General features: G+C 50.3%; 1 protein-coding gene and 2 pseudogenes across 1 annotated transcript; 2 read left to right on the top strand and 1 right to left on the bottom strand.

Moving 5' to 3' along the window:
• Window positions 1–1,066: 1,066 nt before the first annotated feature.
• LOC111735497 lies at window positions 1,067–1,185 on the bottom strand (annotated as a pseudogene).
• Window positions 1,186–6,205: 5,020 nt separating this feature from the next.
• On the top strand, window positions 6,206–7,310 carry LOC105311225 (annotated as a pseudogene).
• Window positions 7,311–11,766: 4,456 nt separating this feature from the next.
• On the top strand, window positions 11,767–12,798 carry LOC105311226 (melanoma-associated antigen B2-like). The gene has a single exon (XM_011387237.1). It carries the CDS (start codon window positions 11,767–11,769, stop codon window positions 12,796–12,798), a length of 1,032 nt encoding a protein of 343 aa, XP_011385539.1.
• Window positions 12,799–18,210: the final 5,412 nt, after the last annotated feature.

Raw genomic sequence — 18,210 nt, forward strand, 5'->3', positions numbered from 1 at the left:
TCAGGTTAAGAGAGTGGTTATCAAATGAAGCATTCCTACCGCAAGAAAAATCGTGAAGCTGATTGAATTGCTGTCTCCCCCACCTAGAGACCAAACGAATTATGTGCAACTACATGGAAAAGATGACTCGTATCGTGTTACGGGAGCATAAATGGTGCAGCCACTATGGAAAACCGTATGCAGTTCCTCAGAAAATTAAAAAATAGAGCTAGCATATAATTCAGCAACACTCTTTCCGGATATCTATCCAAAGAAACCGAAATCGGGATCTTGATGATATAACCGCGCTGCGGTGTTCATGGCAACAGGATACGCCATCGCCAAGAAATGGAAACAACCTCAATGTCCACCGATGGATGAACAGATAAAGAAAATAGGGTATCACATACAATGGAGCTTTCATCTGCCTTCGAAAGGAGGAAACCTCGCCATTGCAACCAAAGAGACAAACCCAGAGAACATGATGCTAAGTGAGATAGCCAGCCACAGAAGAAGCACTGATATGAGGAATGCAAAACAGTCAAACCCGTAGAAGCAGCATAGAATGGTGGTTGCCAGGGGCAGGGAGGAAGGGATATGGGGAGGTACTTGTCAAAGGGTGCAAACTTTCAGTCATATAAGGGGAATAAGTTCTAGAAACGTACTGGGTCTCACAGATACCAACATGATCATGCATACTTAACTTTTGATGATAGGGAGAATGTTATGTTAATTGTTTTGTATTCCCCGCGCCTCTCGCAATAAAAAATAAATACATATAAAGTGGGGACACCGTTTTGAAGAACGGGATATGTTTACGTCATAGATGGTTTGGAGGTTTAGGGGTGTATACTTCCGTCCTTACTCACCCCGTTGTTTACATGAAATGTGTGCAGCTTTGTGTACAACGATCATACCTCAGTGAAGAGCTATATTTAAGAAGAGAAGAGAGTCTGTCTCATTTGGGGTTGTAGTATCAATACAGGTCCTAATTTGTATTAGATAGTTAATAAATATTTATTTATTAATTATTTATTCATTCATTCATTCATTTATTCATTCATTCATTTATGCATGTATTTTTAAGCACCCACAGCAGCGGGATTTCCTATGTGGTCTCCTATCCAAGTACTACTCAGGCCCGACCCTGATTGGCTTCCCAGATCAGACGAGATCGAGCACGTTCAGGGTGGCATGGCCATTGATGAGTACTTTATAAATATTTAATTATGAAGGCCAGAAAGGGAGAGAAACGCTAAATAAGAAAAAGACTGTTGATTCTTGGTTTCCCTAATTTCTTCTAGTGTATCTTCTTGTAAAAATTACCGTTATAAACCTGGAATTGGTTAGATTACCTACACATGCAAGAAATATTAAATCCTAACGAATTAGTCCTCATGCTCACAGTCTTGGTTATTTCCCAATCATTCATTTAAAATGAGCTCTCTAGAAGGAGTCGTGCTAATACTGGAGATGCTTTAATAAACGATAACAACACAACAAAAACGACAAACAGAAGACCTTGCCCGGCCACTCCAGGCATCCTCAGTTACTGCTACACCATCTCTGTAGGATGCAAAGCCGTGGCTCACCACGCATCCGGTGCCAGTCTGAGATCTCACTCTTCCAGCATCTGGGTGGAAGGCCTCACGCAAAATGCCTGGGGAGTCAACTGACATGGAGGTCGATTCTGACGGGGAAGGCAGACACTGTGAGTAGACAATCCACTCACCTCTCAGCTGAGGCCCTGGATTTACCGAAGAGCAAATTTATAAAGCAGATACATGTCTTCATTTCTTTTCGTTGAAGGAGGAAAGCAGATGCAGAAAGACGACTGTGGCAATGGACAGTGGAGAAAACGTATTGGAAGAGGATGCTCCGTCGAATAGTTGCCATCGACCAGCACAGCATTATGGAAGGACACAAAGCAAAAGAGTGACTGATAGAAGGCCATGAAAATCCATAATTCGCTGTTAAGCACAGGCAATGTGCACACAGCATTTGCTTCCAGACGTGGGTGCTTTCGTATATGTGGTAGAATCAGCGCAGGATTGAAAACCAACTCTCCTGACCACTTGTCTCTGAACAGCCTCAATCTGATTGCAACTTTCTTTGCATCAATAGGACCTGCTCTTCCTTTTAATCCAAGGGAAAAGAGACTTTTCCAGTTCCGACTCTTCTCTTTGAAGGTATGTTTTAATGTGAAACTTACTTAAACTACGACAAAAAAAAAAAAGACCAAATGTGGATCCTTTGAATTTTAGAGTCTAGTACTTGCCATCATGTAAAAAAAAAAAAAAAAAAAAGTCGGGATATTCTAGGACCTAAAAAAGAAGGAAAAAGGAAAGGGTAAAGAGGGGAAGGGGTTTCAGATGAAAGCAATCAAATGTCAGTATCCTGGGGCCAGACAGTTTGGAGTCTTAGAAAACTGCGGATCTCTCAGTGACAGATAATTTTAAGTGAGGACGCAGGCTGGGCTAGATGAGGCTGTGGAAGTGGTGAGCAGGGACCGGCCCCTCACTGAGATGGAGGACCTGAGAGATGAAAGACTAAGCCTGCAGTGAGAGATTGTCCTTATCTTTAGCCACCCTGGGAATGTGAGTGAACCAGGGAAAGTCTTCACCCGGAGTACGGAAGGTGTCCCATGCTCCTGTCCCAGTGCTGTGGAACACAGAGCGCAGACAAGATGTGGTGTGCAAACCATCGCCTGGGAGGTTCTGAGTAATGAGGGTGATACTCCTTTGAGGTGGGGTGCCTAGAATCCACTGGACTGGGATGCCATTCCCTGGGCTGGGGGCTCTGAGAATGCTCCACCAGAAAGGCACTCAAGAGGTTTATCTTGAGTATTAATTGGAGAATTCTAGGCAGGGCCTGGATATTCACTGGTGGTTAGACGAATACAAATAATGGTCATTTAGATGGAAGGACAGCTGGGAAGGGAGATGTCAGTCATTGACAGAACTTCCAAGAACTCTGAGTCGTATCCAACTGGGAAAGACTCCTCCACAAACAAGCGAGTGAGGATACAATTGGACTCAATCGTTCATGCTAAGCAGCGGTTTGGTTGATTGCAATCGCTTCGTCCTGGAGTTTGGTAACAGGCTCGATTTGACGGGACTGGTAAGAGACAGGACGGGCACGACACCTGGTCTGCATTCCCCTGGAGCGCACACTGCTCATTCCACGCCTCTCTGCCTAAAGCAGAACTTGTGTTCCTTCACATGCCAAAATGTGCCCCAGAGAATAAAAATAAGGACTCTGTGCCCAAAGACTGGGTTCAAATATGTAGCCAAAGCAATGAAGAATAGCACAATAGATGAAAGTTGTGAAGAGAGAGGTGGCACAGCTAATATTCGGTGACAAGGTGATCATCTGCATATGCAGTGTCAGAGCAACTGAAAATCAGGGATGGCAAAGCCATCCTGGGCAGCTCCTTCCCAGAGGACATAAGTCAATGAAAACGGAATGCACAGAGTCTCATTCTGACTATTGAAAAGAAGTGTAGATGAGCGTCATTTTCCTCTGACAGTCCACCCGCTGTCCTGTGCCCCATGCCTGATCTTGCAGTTTCCCTGCCGCACATCAAGCGTGGGACACGAAGCTACAAGGGGTCCATTAGGGACACAGCTCAAGAGTGTGCAGGGATGTGGTCTTTCCAAGCAATCCGGCAATCCAAGAGTCAAGGGACATAATGAGCTGACACCCAGGAACAGGATGGGGAGACTGCCACCCCAGAATATAGGGGCTGGCTCAGAAAAACACCCAAACTTGCTCTCAGATCTAGACTGCCCAGGCTGGGCAGTCAGACTCCCCATCCCCTCTTTTAATCCCCAGAGTTGTCAGCTCTGGGGAAAGCCTTGGCCTTAGGGCAGTGGCCTCGGGTCAGGAGAGGGAGGATCCTGAATTGCGGACATATAGAGTTGAGGACCCCGAATGACGCATGTGGGGACCCCTGACTCCAGAACAGTGGCATTCCACAGGGACACAAATCTGCCGTCACCTCGTCGGGACTCACGCATCCCGGCCCTATTGTGGCTCATGCTAACTTCCACCTGGGAGGACTCAGGGTGGGACGGACCTCAGTGGGAGCAGAGTAAGCGCATATGAGGGATGGTGGGATCCCTGCACTGGCCATGATTGAGGGGAGGGCCTGGAGGGACGAAACAGGGAGTCGCTCTTTCGACAAATGAGGGGCTTTTAAAGACCCCCAATCCTGCCCTCGGCCGTTAAAGCCGCCGGTCGCAGCTACGAGGCTGCTAAGCCGCCTCATTTCTGCCTGGTTGACCTCAGCGAAGGAAGGGCCTCGTCTGACAGGGTCATGCCTGCAAGGGGTCCATTGTAGGTTCTGCAGAGCGAGGATTCGTGTCCATAACCGGAGTCCTGGTGGGGACACTCAGCACCAAGGAGAGGACCTCTTGCCTGCAGAGGGAGCCCCACAGAGTCCCGTCCAGCTTGTTGGGCACACAAGGCCCCAGGCAGATGTCTTCGGAAGCCCAGCGTCCTGACTACGTCCCTGAAGACTCAGGACGCTGAGGGCTTCGTGCGGGGCCTGGCGCGCTCGGCTCAGTCGAGGGAGGAGTCCCAGGCTCTGATGAGGACCCTGAGTGAGGACTCCGAGCGAGGGTCTGTAGACCACCGAGTCCTCATCGATTGGGTCACACAGAGCTCCGCCCCAGATGGTAGGCCAGAGGGACCACCCCTATGTGTTCCCAGAACTTTCTCGCAGCTGCTGCCGGACGTGGCTCACGCAGACGTTGGCTTCAGATTCTAAGAGCTCGGACTTTTCCAGAGCTTTGGTTCAGTACAGGCTGGGGCCCCAGCTGTGGTCTGAAATCAAGGTGAGGATCTGAATGTGGGCAGACTGGACCAAGCCCATCCCCATACCTAAGGTGGCTCAACAACGTCCCGCCCCTGAGACTCGATGAGGAAGGTCTCTTGGAGATCTCTGGCTAAGGTCTGTCTGCATAGTCTCTGGGAGGAAGGCTTTGGCCTAAGACAGTAGCTCTGATTCTTCAGATCGAGGCAACGGCCCTCAGGAGAGTCACGGGGAGGGCCCTGTGTGCCAGTTACGGGCTCTCCCCACATGAAAGTCGGCAACACAAATCAGCCACCCTACTCTCAGTTCTGGGAGGATCCAGGCAGGGGCAGTCATATTTGGCAGGCCCTGATGTCCCCATTGGAGCGCAGGGAGGTGAAGGCCTTGTGTGGAGGCTGGTAGGCTAAGGTCAGCGGAGGAAAGAGACCCCGCCCCTGATAGATAGCAAATGGGGACCCTGAGGGAGTGCCTAGAGATCGCCAGAATATCTGTCAGGGTGGGCCCCTCACATCGTTTCTGTCTCGAGTGTCCCAGACTGGAGAGGGTGATGGACTCATTGAGCGGCCTCAATTCTATGGGAGAATGTGTCCCCGGTCTTCACGGGACTCAGGGTGAGGACCCGGAAGACTGATGGTTTCAGTTTCAATCACCGCACAACCAGAGAAGACAATGGAGAGTCCCCCTCCTTGTTTGCAGCACTGATGGGACCAGACATGGAAGTCAAGTGTAAATAAACCCTCTTTTCTTTTGATGGTATTGTGCTCCTGAGACCTTTGTCGGAGTAGAGGGATGTCAGATCAGCAGAAGTGGCTGTCCCAAGCCTTCCCTAGAGTGAAGATGAGGACCCGGAGTGAGGCCTGAGGAACGCGAGGTGCCACGACAGTGAGTTTCATGGAGCGGTCAGCGGGGGGTGTCCCCTGGCGGGGGCAGGGGTTTGAGGCACCCCTGATGTTCCTCTTGAGATGCCCCAAGAAGACGAGGACCTACATTCGACGTATAAATTTAGAGCAGCACAGAGGAGGGCGCCCAGACCCTGCCAAAAATGGATATGATGGCATTGAATGTGAACTGCGAAGACCCCCACACTCCACAGGGGAGGGAACACTTCAAGGACTATACCATCTGCTTCTGCTCTCACTCCAGTAAGCAGCAGGCAGGCCTGGCAGACTGAGACCTAAGGCTCACTTTCAGGATTTCAACCCATTTCTCAAAGGACAGGTCCGTCAGACCAGGAGCCCTGTGGATTCGTAGAGCACTGTCCTCAAGGGAACCTGCAGAAGTGGCCTTCTTAATGTCGTGGAGGTATATCCCTGATGAAGGTGCTCACACCCTCTCATCCTCTCTCCTCTCATGCCCGGAACACCTGCTGTCCTACCTGCACTCCTGCCCGCTGTCATTTTCCCAGTCATCATGCCTCCGGGTCAGAAGAGAAAGCTGCGAATCCATGAGAAAGGCCACCAGGCCCGAGGTGCGACCCAGGTTCTCAGAGCTGCCAAGGGGAAAGCACTCCCCTCCACGCCACCTCCTCCTTTGGGAGCCGTTGTGCACGGAAAGCCTGCTACTAGGTCACGTAGACCTGGTAAAGGGCCCCGGAGAGCCCAATCATCCATCTCCATGTCTGTGGGTGTTTCTCGCACAAGATCATGCGAGGGCGCCAACGGCACAATGGAGAAGAAGCAAGTTCCTACCGGGCCCCACCTTCCAGAGTGCAGAATGCACGAGATCCTCTAAGCAAGATGACCAGTATGTTGGTGCTCTTCCTGCTGCAGATCTACAAAATGAAAAGGCCAGCTACAAAAACACATAAGCTGAACATAGTCGGGAAGAACGACAAAAATCACTTCTTTGAGGTCCTCTAGAGAGCATCTTTCAGCATGGAGGTGGTATTTGGCATCGACCTAAAGAAAGTGGATTCTCCACATCATTCCTATATCCTCCCCGTCAGCAAAATGGATCTGCCCAAAAATGGGCGGGTGAACCGTGTCGGCAGATTCCCCAAGACCAGTCTCCTGATGAATCTCCTGGGCCCGATCTTCATGAATGGCGACTGCGCCACTGAGGAGGCGATCTGGGAATTTCTGAATAAGATGAGGGTGCACGCCGGAAAGAGACACTTCGTCTTTCGGGAGCCCAAGAAGCTCATCAACCAAGATCTGGTGAAGCTTAAGTTCCTGGGGTACCGGCAGGTGCCCACAGAGATCCAGCACACTACGAGTTCCTGTGGGGTCGGAGAGTCCACGCTGAGACCAGCAAGATGAGGTTCCTGGGGTTTGTCGCCAAGATCAATCGTACGGTCCCCAGTGCCTTCGCATCCTGGCACAAAGAGGCTTTGCGCGATGAGGAAGAGAGAGTACGGGCCACAGTCCCACTAACGGCTGACCCCAATACCGTGGCAGCGAATGATCCGGGCCCAGGCACAGCAGGGCGTCCGACACCTCCTGAAGTGGGTGCAGATTCTTCACTTTCTGCTTGCAAAGAGCAGTCAGCGGTCCAAGGAGCGGAGAGCAGACTGTGAGCGAGGGAATGCAGGGGGTCGCACCCTTGGGTTCCCGTTCTGTGTGGGTGTTTGGAGATTGATCTGTGTTGTTACTTTTTCATCCTTTTCAGTGGAGTAAGTTCTAGATAAAGGTTAATCTAGTATTATGATCTAAGTAATGAAATATATGGGTCGCACTCATGGTTGTTTCTCAGGTTGAAGAGTTAAGAGTTTTCCCGTTCTGTAAAACCAATGGGGAAAACTTCCTTCTTTCTTACGAATCTGGTGCCAGATAACATGGCATTGGAATAAGCACCTCCTTGAACTGGTGAATAAATAAATCAGTAAAATAAAGAGAATGAAGACATAGAGGGGAAAAAATGTAAGATCGCAAATATTGGGCTTCCCAATGCCTTTTATTCTGTGTTTTATAAAGTCGTAACTTACGGTATGTTCTTGGCTACTTCAAGAATGTTGAATTAAATCATAATGTATTAGGTTCACTTATTCCCCAGATGGTAATTAAGCATCTACTCTACGAACGCTCCATGCTAGTGCTGGCAGAGCTGAGAAAAGGAAGACCTAGCCGCGCATTATAGAGTCGACGAGCAGCTCTCATAATAGGAAAAGGGCGATATACACTCTGAGACCCAAAGCGCAAATGAAAAGACAGCACGGGATCGGAGACAGGTGGCTCCAGATGAGAGCACTCAAGTGTAAATGCCCTGAGGCAAGGCAGTACCACTGGACCTTGGGAACATAGAAGGCCCCGAGCGGGAGGGCATTTTATTTAGCTGCACGGTGGGCTAAAAGAAGTTGTGAAAGTCGCGAGCAGGGGCCTCACACTCGCATAGATGGTGGCCCGCATAGTTCAAAGTCTAAGCCTCGTGTGGGAAACTGCACTTACGAGTTACTTTGAAATTCTGACGAAACCACCGAGAAATCACCAAGAACTGGGAAGGAACGGGTGCTGTGCTCTTGTCCCAGTGCCGGGGAACACGGTGTGCCAATTAGATATTTCATGCACATCGTCTCCAGGGAGTTTCTGGGAAATATGGGTGATAATCCCTGGAGCGGGGATGCCCAGGTTTCGCTGGTCTGCCACTCTTTGCCCTGAGTTGGGGGAGACTGAGTCCGTTCCCTAAAGAAAGGTGTTCAAACAGTTTCCCTTGTATATAATTTGGCAGCCTCTGGGCAAGGTCTAGATTGGTGCTGCTGCTGGAATGAACGAAAGTAGAAGTGGCTATGGAAGAAAAGCAGCTGAGAAGGGGGTAAGTCTTTGGTCCGGGAAACATATTTTAGAAGCTTTCTGCTCTATCCACAGAGGAAGTCTGCCTCACCTCGACATCGAATGACGTACTCTGATGGGGGAAATTTGACTTAACTCTCCCTGGTAAGCAGTATTTTGCGTGATAGCGTTTTCCCTGTCCTGGAGCGCTGATATTCTCGGACATCTCCTGGGTTAAAAAACTAAGTGTCCGTGAGGGGACTGAAACTCCAAGGAACGGAAGAATCATAAAAGAACCGGCATCCTTTAAAATCTCAGTGCAGGCACTCTGCATGCATTCTATTCATTCCGCCAGGCCCTGAGTCAGAGCTAACCAAACCCACTGCACAGATGAAAAGCCCGAGGCACACAGAGGTGGGTGATGTGCCTAAATACACAAAGCTGTTAAGTGGCACGGTTGGCAAAGGGGTGGTCTTTCCCAGGAAGGTTTTAATCAAGAGACAGGAGCTATGATGAAGATCCCCTTACAGGAGGTGTGGGGAGAGCAACATGCCAAGCAAAGGTGTCTGCCTGAGCACTCGGACACATATTCTTCAGGGTTTCCAGGAACTTGTGAGTCCCACCCAGGGAGGATGACCTCGGGTCAGGAGAGGGAGGAGTCCCAGTCTCCGAGAAATACGCAGGTGAGGACCCGGAATGAGACATGAGGGAAGCACCCGCGCAGAACCGCGTAGCCCGCGAAAGCACAGGGGTCCAGAGCGAGAACCAGAGGAGCTACCACTGAGGAGTCCCCAGCTGTGTGGTCACAGGGAGGGAAGGACCTTGTCACAGGCTCGAACCCCACGTCCGCAAAGGGTGGAGCCTTGACCATAACCGGAGTCTACGTGAGGACCCTCGGTGCCTAGGACGGGATCTGGCCCCCAAGCGGGAGGCTCAGTCCCGCCCTTTTCGTCATCACTGGGAGGCCCAGGGCAGACGTCATAAGCAGTGCGCCCCCACTTCCCCACCGGGACTCGGGAGGGTGGGGCCCTCGGTAGGGGCCCAGAAGACTCAGGTCACTCTAGAAGCAGGAATCCCGGGCCCTGACGTCACAAAAGCGAGGTCCGTCCACGACGTCCTGCGGGCCACCGAATCCCAAACGACGAGGACCCGCAGAGCCCCGCCCCAGCTGTCAGCCCTCGTACATCCGGGACCGCCCTGGCGGGGGGGACTCCCTGACTTCCGCTTCGGGGCGGGGGCCGAGGACCTTTACCTGCTGCGCGCGCGCGGCGTTGGTTCGGCGGGTCGTGGATTCGCGGGTCTGATCTGCAGGCAAGGTGAGATCCCCGCGTGGGAACGGGAGAAGGCCACCGCCCCAATAGCGCAGGTGCCCCCGCCGAAACCCTCCCGTGCGGTCCGGCCCTGAGAGGCCCCAGCGGACTCTGCCGGACCGCACGGGGCCTGAATTGGGCCTGGAGTGTGTTAGGGAGAAGGGCTTCCTCTACGGGAGTACCCCGATTGGACAGATGGAGGACATCCCCGTCCGAACTGGGTGGGAAATGAGGGCCCCGAGTGCTTGTGAGCAGACCTCTACCCATGAAGGGCACCGCGCGGAGCCGCGCCCCTGCGTGAGCTCCGGGAGGCCCCAGGCAAAGGAAACAGATAAAAAGCGGCTAAATTACCCTCTAGCTGCGACTAACGGCGGTGTGGGCTGTACCCGACAACCCCCAAAGTGAGCACGGAGGCCCCGGGCAGAGCTGGCCGGCTGGGCGTCCGCACATTGTCTGTGGAGATGGTGTCAGGGAGGGAAGGGCCCTGGTCGCGTGGAGGAAGCCCAGTGCGACAAACGGGACCCAGTCCGTAACAGGATTCCGGGTTGTGACGCCGAGCGAGGATGGGGGACCCCTCCCAGAAAGGGGGCCACATAAAACCCCAGCTGTGTTTGCAGCCCTGGGGCCTCGGGCATGTTGACCTCAGGAGTTGCTCTCACTTACCCGAGCATCTCATGGAGGCAGGAGACGCAGTCAAAGGGGACAATCTCAGGTCAGAAGAGTCAGAATTTAGTGTTAAGGCAGGTTTCATTGCGAGAACTTGAGGACTGTGCGAATGTCCCCCACCGTATCAAGGGGGCCACGGTGAATTTTCTCTGTTTTCGACACTGGCTGACCTCAAAGATATATGTGTCGGTCATTAGTGCCCATCAGTCCCCACTCGAGGTACAGGGAAGTGAAGGTCTTGGTCTGAGGGGTGTGGTCCCACACCAGCAGAGGGAGAAATCTTAGACCCTATCAGAGTCCAATTTTGACCTTGAGTTGGGATCATGTGTGGGACCACCTGCCATAGGGCCTCCACCTGCTTGCAGCAGCTCCCACTTTTGGGAAACCAGGCTTGGTCAGATAAGGTCCCCTTCACTGTCTCCTATTGGGACTGAGAGCGATTGGCTCTTACTATGAGCAGTTCTGTACCTGGACCCAAGTTGAGGAATCTGAGTAAGGACTCAAGGTTATCAAGCAACCGTGAATAAAGGGGACATCATAGAAGCATGTATCCCGACCCGTTGATGTCCGCCCAAGAAATCTCAGGGGAGGGCCGTCAGGGTGAGCATGCCCCTCACTCTTCATATCAGGACTGAGGGAGGTGAGGCTCTTAGTGTGAAGGCAGCCACACCGTTCAGTTAAAGGGGAGTGCTGCCAAGCCTTGCAAGGACCCACGGTGAGGAGCTTGACTGACAACTGAGGATCCAAACGCACTCAGGACAGAAAGGATCCTGCTCAGCCCTCAGCACAGTACGTCCCCAATTAGGGGTCATTGGGAGGTAGACTGAGGCACCCGCCTTTCATTTATATACCTAGGTCCCTTGGTATCTGAGGTGTCACTGTCAGAGTGGTAGAGGCGAGCGTACCCAGTTCCTGCCCAGTGTAGACAGGATAATAGAGAAGATGAACTCAGAGGACCGCACGGGGCAGACACAGGGGCCCCCACTGCCGGCGCCTGCCGTCACCTGAATAAACCCAGGGCAGGGTGAGTAGGAGGCAGGGTGAGGCTCTCACGATGGGTGCTATGGTTCTCCTAGGGGATTGTCAGGGGACAGAGTGGCCAGGAGAACAGGAGCCTTGTGGGTTCCCAGAGCAGTGCCCACAGGGTAACCTGTAAAGGAGGCCTTCGGTGAAGTCAAGGGCGATCCTACCTGTCGGAGGTGCTCACCTCAGGTCATTCTCTATCCAGCAGGTGTGAACTCCCCTGCCCAGTGGGCCACAGTCCTGTCTGCTGTCCGGGACCACAGCCACCATGCCTCGCGGTCAGAAGAGTAAGCTCCGTGCTCGTGAGAAACGCCGCCAGAACAGAGCCGAGGCCCAAGGTCTTAAGAGTGCTCAGGCAGCGACAGCAGAGGAAGAGGCCACTGCCTCCTCCCCTCCTGTTACTGGGGATGGTGCCTCGAGCTCTTCTGTCGCTGGCAGTCTCCAGGCGCCTGCACGTGTCTCGGCTGCCGCCAGTGCCGCCGCAGGTGTTTCGTGCAGAAGATCTGACGTACGTGCCAAGAGCCGTGTTCAGAAGAGTGAAAATCCCCAGGCTGCACCTTCCAGTGAGAGCTCGGGCCACGACCTTCTAACTAGGAAGGCGGGTATGTTGATGCACTTCCTGCTGTGTAAGTACAAAATGAATGAGCCCATTAAAAAGGGAGACATGCTGAAAGTCATCCACAAAAGGTACAGGGAGCACTTCCCCGAGATCCTCAAGAAAGCCTCTGAGCGCATGGATCTTGTCTTTGGCTTAGAATTGAAGGAAGTCAAGCCCAACGGTCACTCCTATTCCCTTGTCTGCAAGCTAGATGACAGCAGGGATGAGAGTACGAGCAATGCCTTGCGATTTCCTACAAAAGTGATTCTGATGCCTCTGCTGGGTTTGATCTTCTTGAATGGCAACCGCGCCTCTGAGGAGGAGATCTGGGAACTCCTGAATATTTTGGGTGTCTACGATGAAGAGACACACTGCATCTTGGGGGAGCCCAGGGACATTATCACCCAGAATTTGGTGCAGGAAAAGTACCTTGAGTACCGGCAGGTGCCCGGCAGTGATCCTCCACGCTTCGAGTTCCTGTGGGGCCCAAGAGCCCAAGCTGAAACCACCAAGGGGAAAGTCCTGGACTTTTTATGCAAGGTCAATGATACCTTCCCCACTGACTTCCCGCCCCATTATGAAGAGCTTTTGAGAGGTGAGAAGGAGAGAGCCCGGGCCACTGCGGCAACCATGGCTGGGGCTACCGACAAAGCCAGAGCACGCTCCAGGGCCACGTCCAGCCGCGACCCTCCCCACGAGTGAGCTCTGAGGTGGATTCCTCACTTTCTAGTTAGAAAGACCTGTTAAACTATGTTCCTAATATCGACGAATGTGTATCTTGTCTTTTTTTGCATTTTCAAACAGTGTTCTTTTCAACAGAAAGTTTATGTACATTCAGAATTTAAGTCGTGAACGACACAGATCACACGTTCCTTGCCGTGTGTCAGGATTAGGAGTAAGATTTTGGTTTTGAAATATGCACTGATAATCCATAAAATTCCTTTTGTGATGTAGAACAAGATAACATATCTTTAAGACAGCAGTATCCTTGGAAATATAAATAACTACACACAGAAAGATTTGGGATCAGAATATAGAAACGTATATATATAATATAGCTATATATTATCTATCTATCTAAATACATATTATATCTGTCTATCTATCTATCTATCTATCTATCTATCTATCTATCTATCTATCTATCTATCTATAGAGAGAGAGAGAGATAGAGAGAGACACACACACACGTGGTCAGCTTTGCATTGCCTTACTCCATTTCGTCTTTCCTTTTATACATTTAAAAGATGTTACCTGGCTTTGCTAATGTTCGTCAAGCATGTTTGAAAATATAAAGCACTGTGCGTGTACCTCTTTGTTCATGGCTTTCTTTTACACGGTCATTAATGGAGCATCAGCTCTTTGGAAGTCTTCATGCTTGCCCTGGGGGTGTTTAGTCAAAGAAGGCCCATCCCTTGCCTGAATAATTATACAGGCTAGGAGGAGCTATCGTTACAAAAGAGGGTGAGGTCTGCTCTACTTCATAAGGAACAGGTTCAAAGGAGAGTAAAGAGGGGTTAGAGAGAGCAGATTACTGAGCTTTCATTGTTAAGGGGCATTTTCGCCCACTGGGAGGTCCCCCCCCCCACCCACCCCAGATCACTGCATATTTCATGACATGCCTTAGATGTCAAAAAAGAAAAATGGAAGAAAAAGAAATGAAAAAAGAAATCCCAGCTGGATGAATGGTAATCTCTGAGGTCAAGATAATCAGAAATATTTACTATTGCCTAATGTCTCAATACAAGACAGGCACAGTGACAGGTGCTTTCTCTAGATCACATATATGCTACCAGTCTCAGAAGACAGGGCCGATCAGACTCGCTGGACAGTGGACAGCCTGTCTCATAGACTTAGAGTTTGTAATGTGCCAAAAGTCATGGGGCTAGTAAATGGCAAGGATCAATGTAGACGGCTGGTCTAAATTATGGTAAGCCCACTATTCTACTCTCCCACCGTGAGACGCAACCTGTGACCCTTATTCTTTTTTCTAAGGATTTTTTCAGTTTTTCAGTTACATTTTGTTTGCAATATTGTATTAGTTTAAGGTATACAACACTGTGACCAGACATTTCTAAAACTGAGGAACTGCTCTTCCCTCTAAATCCAGTACCCATCGGACCATACATAGTTTTTAAAATATTATTGACTACATTCCCCATGCTGTACGTTACATCCCCATGACTATTATGTAACTATCGGTTTGTACCACTTGATCCCTTCCTCTTTTCACCCATCACTGTGCCCCCTCCCCAGTCCCATCGGGCAAGATCCATAGGTTCTCTGTATCTACGAGTTTGATTCCGTTTTGTTTATTTGTTTTGGTGTTTAGACTTCACGTGTAAGTGAACTCTTATGGCATTTGTCCTTCTCTGACTTTCTCTAATGTAGGACCATCCATGTTGTTGCAGATGGCAAAATTTCAGTCTTGTTTCTGGCTGAGTCATTAATATTTTACTGCATCTATGTACCAGCTCTTCTTTCTTTAGTCATTTATTAATGGACACCGAGGTTGCCTCCGTGTCTTGACAATTGTAAATAACGAACATGTGGATTCATATGTCTCTTCAATTTCGGTTTCTTGGGATGAATACCCAGAGGTGGGATTACTGGGTCATTCTTAGTCTCTTGTTATAGCCTTTCTTTTAATGTCTATTTTGTCTGACCTAAGCATTGCTACCCAGCCTTTGTTGTTGTTGTTCTTAGCATTTCCATTTTGATACCCTGTCTTTTATCATTTCTTTGGGTGTCCTTCAATCTGAAGTGAGTCTCTCGTGCCCAGCATATGCGAGGGCCTTGTTTCACATCCATTGGGCCATTCTATGTCTTTTGACTGGAGTATTTAATCTCTTAACACTTAAAGTAAATCGTGACAGGTATGTACTTATTGCTATTTTGACATTCATATATTTATTATTTTTCCTCCATTTTCTGCTTCCTTCTTTCTTCTTCTCTTTTCTTCCCATTCCTTCTCCTTCCTACTCTTTCCTCCACCTCTTCCTCCTCCTCCTCCACCTCCTCCTCCTCCTCCTCCTCCATCTTCTTCTTCTTCATCCTTCTAACATTTCTTGTAATTGTGGCAAGGTGCTGATGAACTCCTTTATCCCTTCCTTGTCTGGGAAGCTCTTATCTGTCCTTTGATTCTAAATGATCCCCTTGCTGAGTAGAAGAGTGTTGGTTGCAGGTCTCTGCTTTCCACCACTTTGAATATTTCCTGCCAGTCCCTTCTGCCTGCAGAGTTTCTGTGGAGAAATCAGCAAAAATCAGTCTATGGGTGCTCCGTTGTAGATACCTAACTGCTTTTCTCTTGCTGCTTGTAAGATTCTCTCTTCGTTTTTAACATTTGGCATTTTAATTATGATATATCTTGTGATCCTATCTGGGTTCCTCTAATATGGGGCTGTCTGCACTTTCTGGGATTGGGTGTACTGTCACTGTGTGTAAATCAATGCAAGAGACAGATTCCGTGACTCTTTGATCATCTACATTTGCAATGTTTGAGAAACTAAAAGATCAGGTGCTCTCAAAGTCCTCCTGGACAATCTCTCCCCTTTTGAAAGTAAATCTATCAGAACAGAAGTCACGTGAGCCTCTTCATCTGGCTGATGTAGACAAGTAATAGTCAATGTATTTCCTACCCTGGACAACACACCAAGTGACCTGGGCTCTGGCCCTGTGCTACCGTTTCCCCATCTCGGATTTCTCCTGGAGAGGGACCCATGGTCTGTAAGGATTGCAGAGTCGTACCTTCTCAAGAGTCTGAAGAGATGTGGGATTTACCAGGAAACCTTTAATCCAAGAGATGGGAACCAAGACGAGGGTTGGCACAAGAGGATTGGGAGACCAACACCTCAGAATATTGGAGGGCGGGCGTAGAGGGGGCACAGGGAGACGGGCCACATTGAACTCACACGCATCCTCAAACACAGCTTTGATGCTGAGCATCACATCCCTTCTTCAACAGGCTGTTCAGGGGCGTGAGAGCCTTGGTCTCAGGCCAGAGATCTCAGATGAGTAGAGGAGGAGTCTCAGGCTTCTCATAGAAATGACATTGATGAACCTGAATGAGGAAGGTGGAAGGACCCAGCCAGAAGAGTAGCATGCCATAAAGTCTCGTCCCAGTTGTCAGCCCTGTGAGGTTCAGAACAGTCCTGGCAGCTTGTGTCTAACAGTGACTTTCAGTTGACGTCCATGGAAGGTGAGGATTTTGTCTGAAGGCTCTAGTCTCAGATCAGCAGACAGTGTGGTCCCAGCAATGATGCAGAGACCAAGAGGAGACCCTGCATGGGTACCAGTCCACCACAGCTGACAGGGCCACACCTAAGCCCTCGTCTGCCGTTACCATGGGAGGCCCAGACAAGAGCTGACGGGTTCGAGTCCGACTCGGATTCGGCCTGCAGGGTTTCGAGAAGGTGAGATTGTGTTTTACAGGCCGGCTTTTCAGCAGAGGGTGGAATCCAGGCCTGAGGGTGTCAAGGAAAAGATAATCTATGAGAGATGAGGCAATGGGCTACTCCATAACAGATATGTCCATGGAACGTCTCGCTTTGCAGTTGCCCATGGCAGATCACAGGCAGAGCTCAGGCCAAGATTAACCCTCCTTTCCAGAAAGGGAATGTTCTCTGAGACTTCAAGTCCTTGGACTAATGGGTGAGGCTCGGTTCAGCAAAGGAAAGGTACCTGGTTCCAGACAGCAGTCAGTAGGATGACACACAGTCACAGAGAAGAGGGCCGCTTAGGCCCTGTCCCCGTTGTCAGAATTGAGACCATGTCGCCTAGTCTTGGTGACTTGACGAGACGTACTCACTTTCTCCCAGAACATCTCATGGACGGGAGGCACATCTTCAAAGAGGGCAGCCTGTGTCGGCAGAAGGAGGATTTCCAGCTTGTGCCAGGATCCACGGTAAGGACTCGCAAGGGTGAAAGGACCCTCCACCTCATCAGAGTCGGGGGCAACACAGATTCCTTCCGCCACTGTTAGCCTTGGCGAATCAGGGGCTACTGTGGCCAATGAGGAAATGTCACCTCTTCCTCAACGTTTTCAGGGAATTGGGGTCCTTAGTGTGAAGGGATAGGATGGAATATTTGCAGTTTGTGCCAGGAAACAGGGTGAGGACAGTGAAGAGTGGGAACGCCACCCGCATCATCAGTGGCCAAAATAAAACTTCCCACTGCCAGTTCTAGGAGGCCAAGGGCAGAGATGTCTGACAGAGGGGCCCATCGGTTCCCACTCAGGAACAAGTGACAGGGAAGTGATGGTTTTGATCTGACGGTGGCATTTCGATGTCAACACACATAGGAATCTCACACCTGCCCAGAAGTCAATGTAGCACTCGAGTTGGATCCCCGAGTGGAACCATGCCTTACAGTGCCTGAACATACCTGCCACACCTTTCATTCTTTGAGACCGTGAGCAGCTATGACCACATAAGGCCATCCTAAATTCTTCCTGCTGGACCACGGGTGGTGTGGATCTTGCTAGTTACTAGACAGGCTTAAAGGCAAGAAAGAGGGGAGTCTTGCGCCATGAAAGGTGTCAAATCGGGGAGCTTGAGTCAGGACTGAGGGATCCGACCAACACCGAATAGAGAGTACCGGAGAGAGTCGGGTCCCGCCCGTTGATATCAGCTGGAGAAAGGTCCGCAGGGCTATCGGGCGAGGCTCCCCCTCACCCCATCATACCAGGTCTAAGGGAAGTAAAGCCTTTCATTTCAACGTGCGGCTACCGGGCATCAGAACGGACGAATGTGATACGTGGCAGACACTGCAGCAGGCGCTTTACATTTCCTACTCACGTTCCAGAAGTTGAAGTGGCAGGGCTCCTCAAGTTCAGTTCACAGATAAGGAGCCTGAAGCTTGCTCACAGAGTTTAAAAATCTGCCAAAGTTCACATGACTGGGTAGTGACAGGCATGGAACCAGACCCTCGATTCGACTTAGTCTAAAGCCCACACTCTTCAATTCCCCGCAGCCTGAGGCCAACTTTGTGCCCCTTAATTCACGTTTGTTTTGTCCTTACTGCAAAATGAATTCCAAGCAATGAGAGGTCAGAGGCTGCATCCACTCCTGGACACCCAGAGTTCTCAGCCAGGGGAAAGCCGTGGCCTCGGGGCAG

Source organism: Pteropus vampyrus, unplaced genomic scaffold (genome assembly GCF_000151845.1).
Source record: "Pteropus vampyrus isolate Shadow unplaced genomic scaffold, Pvam_2.0 Scaffold1000002346, whole genome shotgun sequence".
Taxonomy (NCBI): domain Eukaryota; kingdom Metazoa; phylum Chordata; class Mammalia; order Chiroptera; family Pteropodidae; genus Pteropus; species Pteropus vampyrus.

Bases quoted from the DNA above. Each gene is read 5' to 3' on its own strand.
- LOC105311226 (XM_011387237.1), top strand. From the start codon at position 11,767: ATGCCTCGCGGTCAGAAGAGTAAGCTCCGTGCTCGTGAGAAACGCCGC.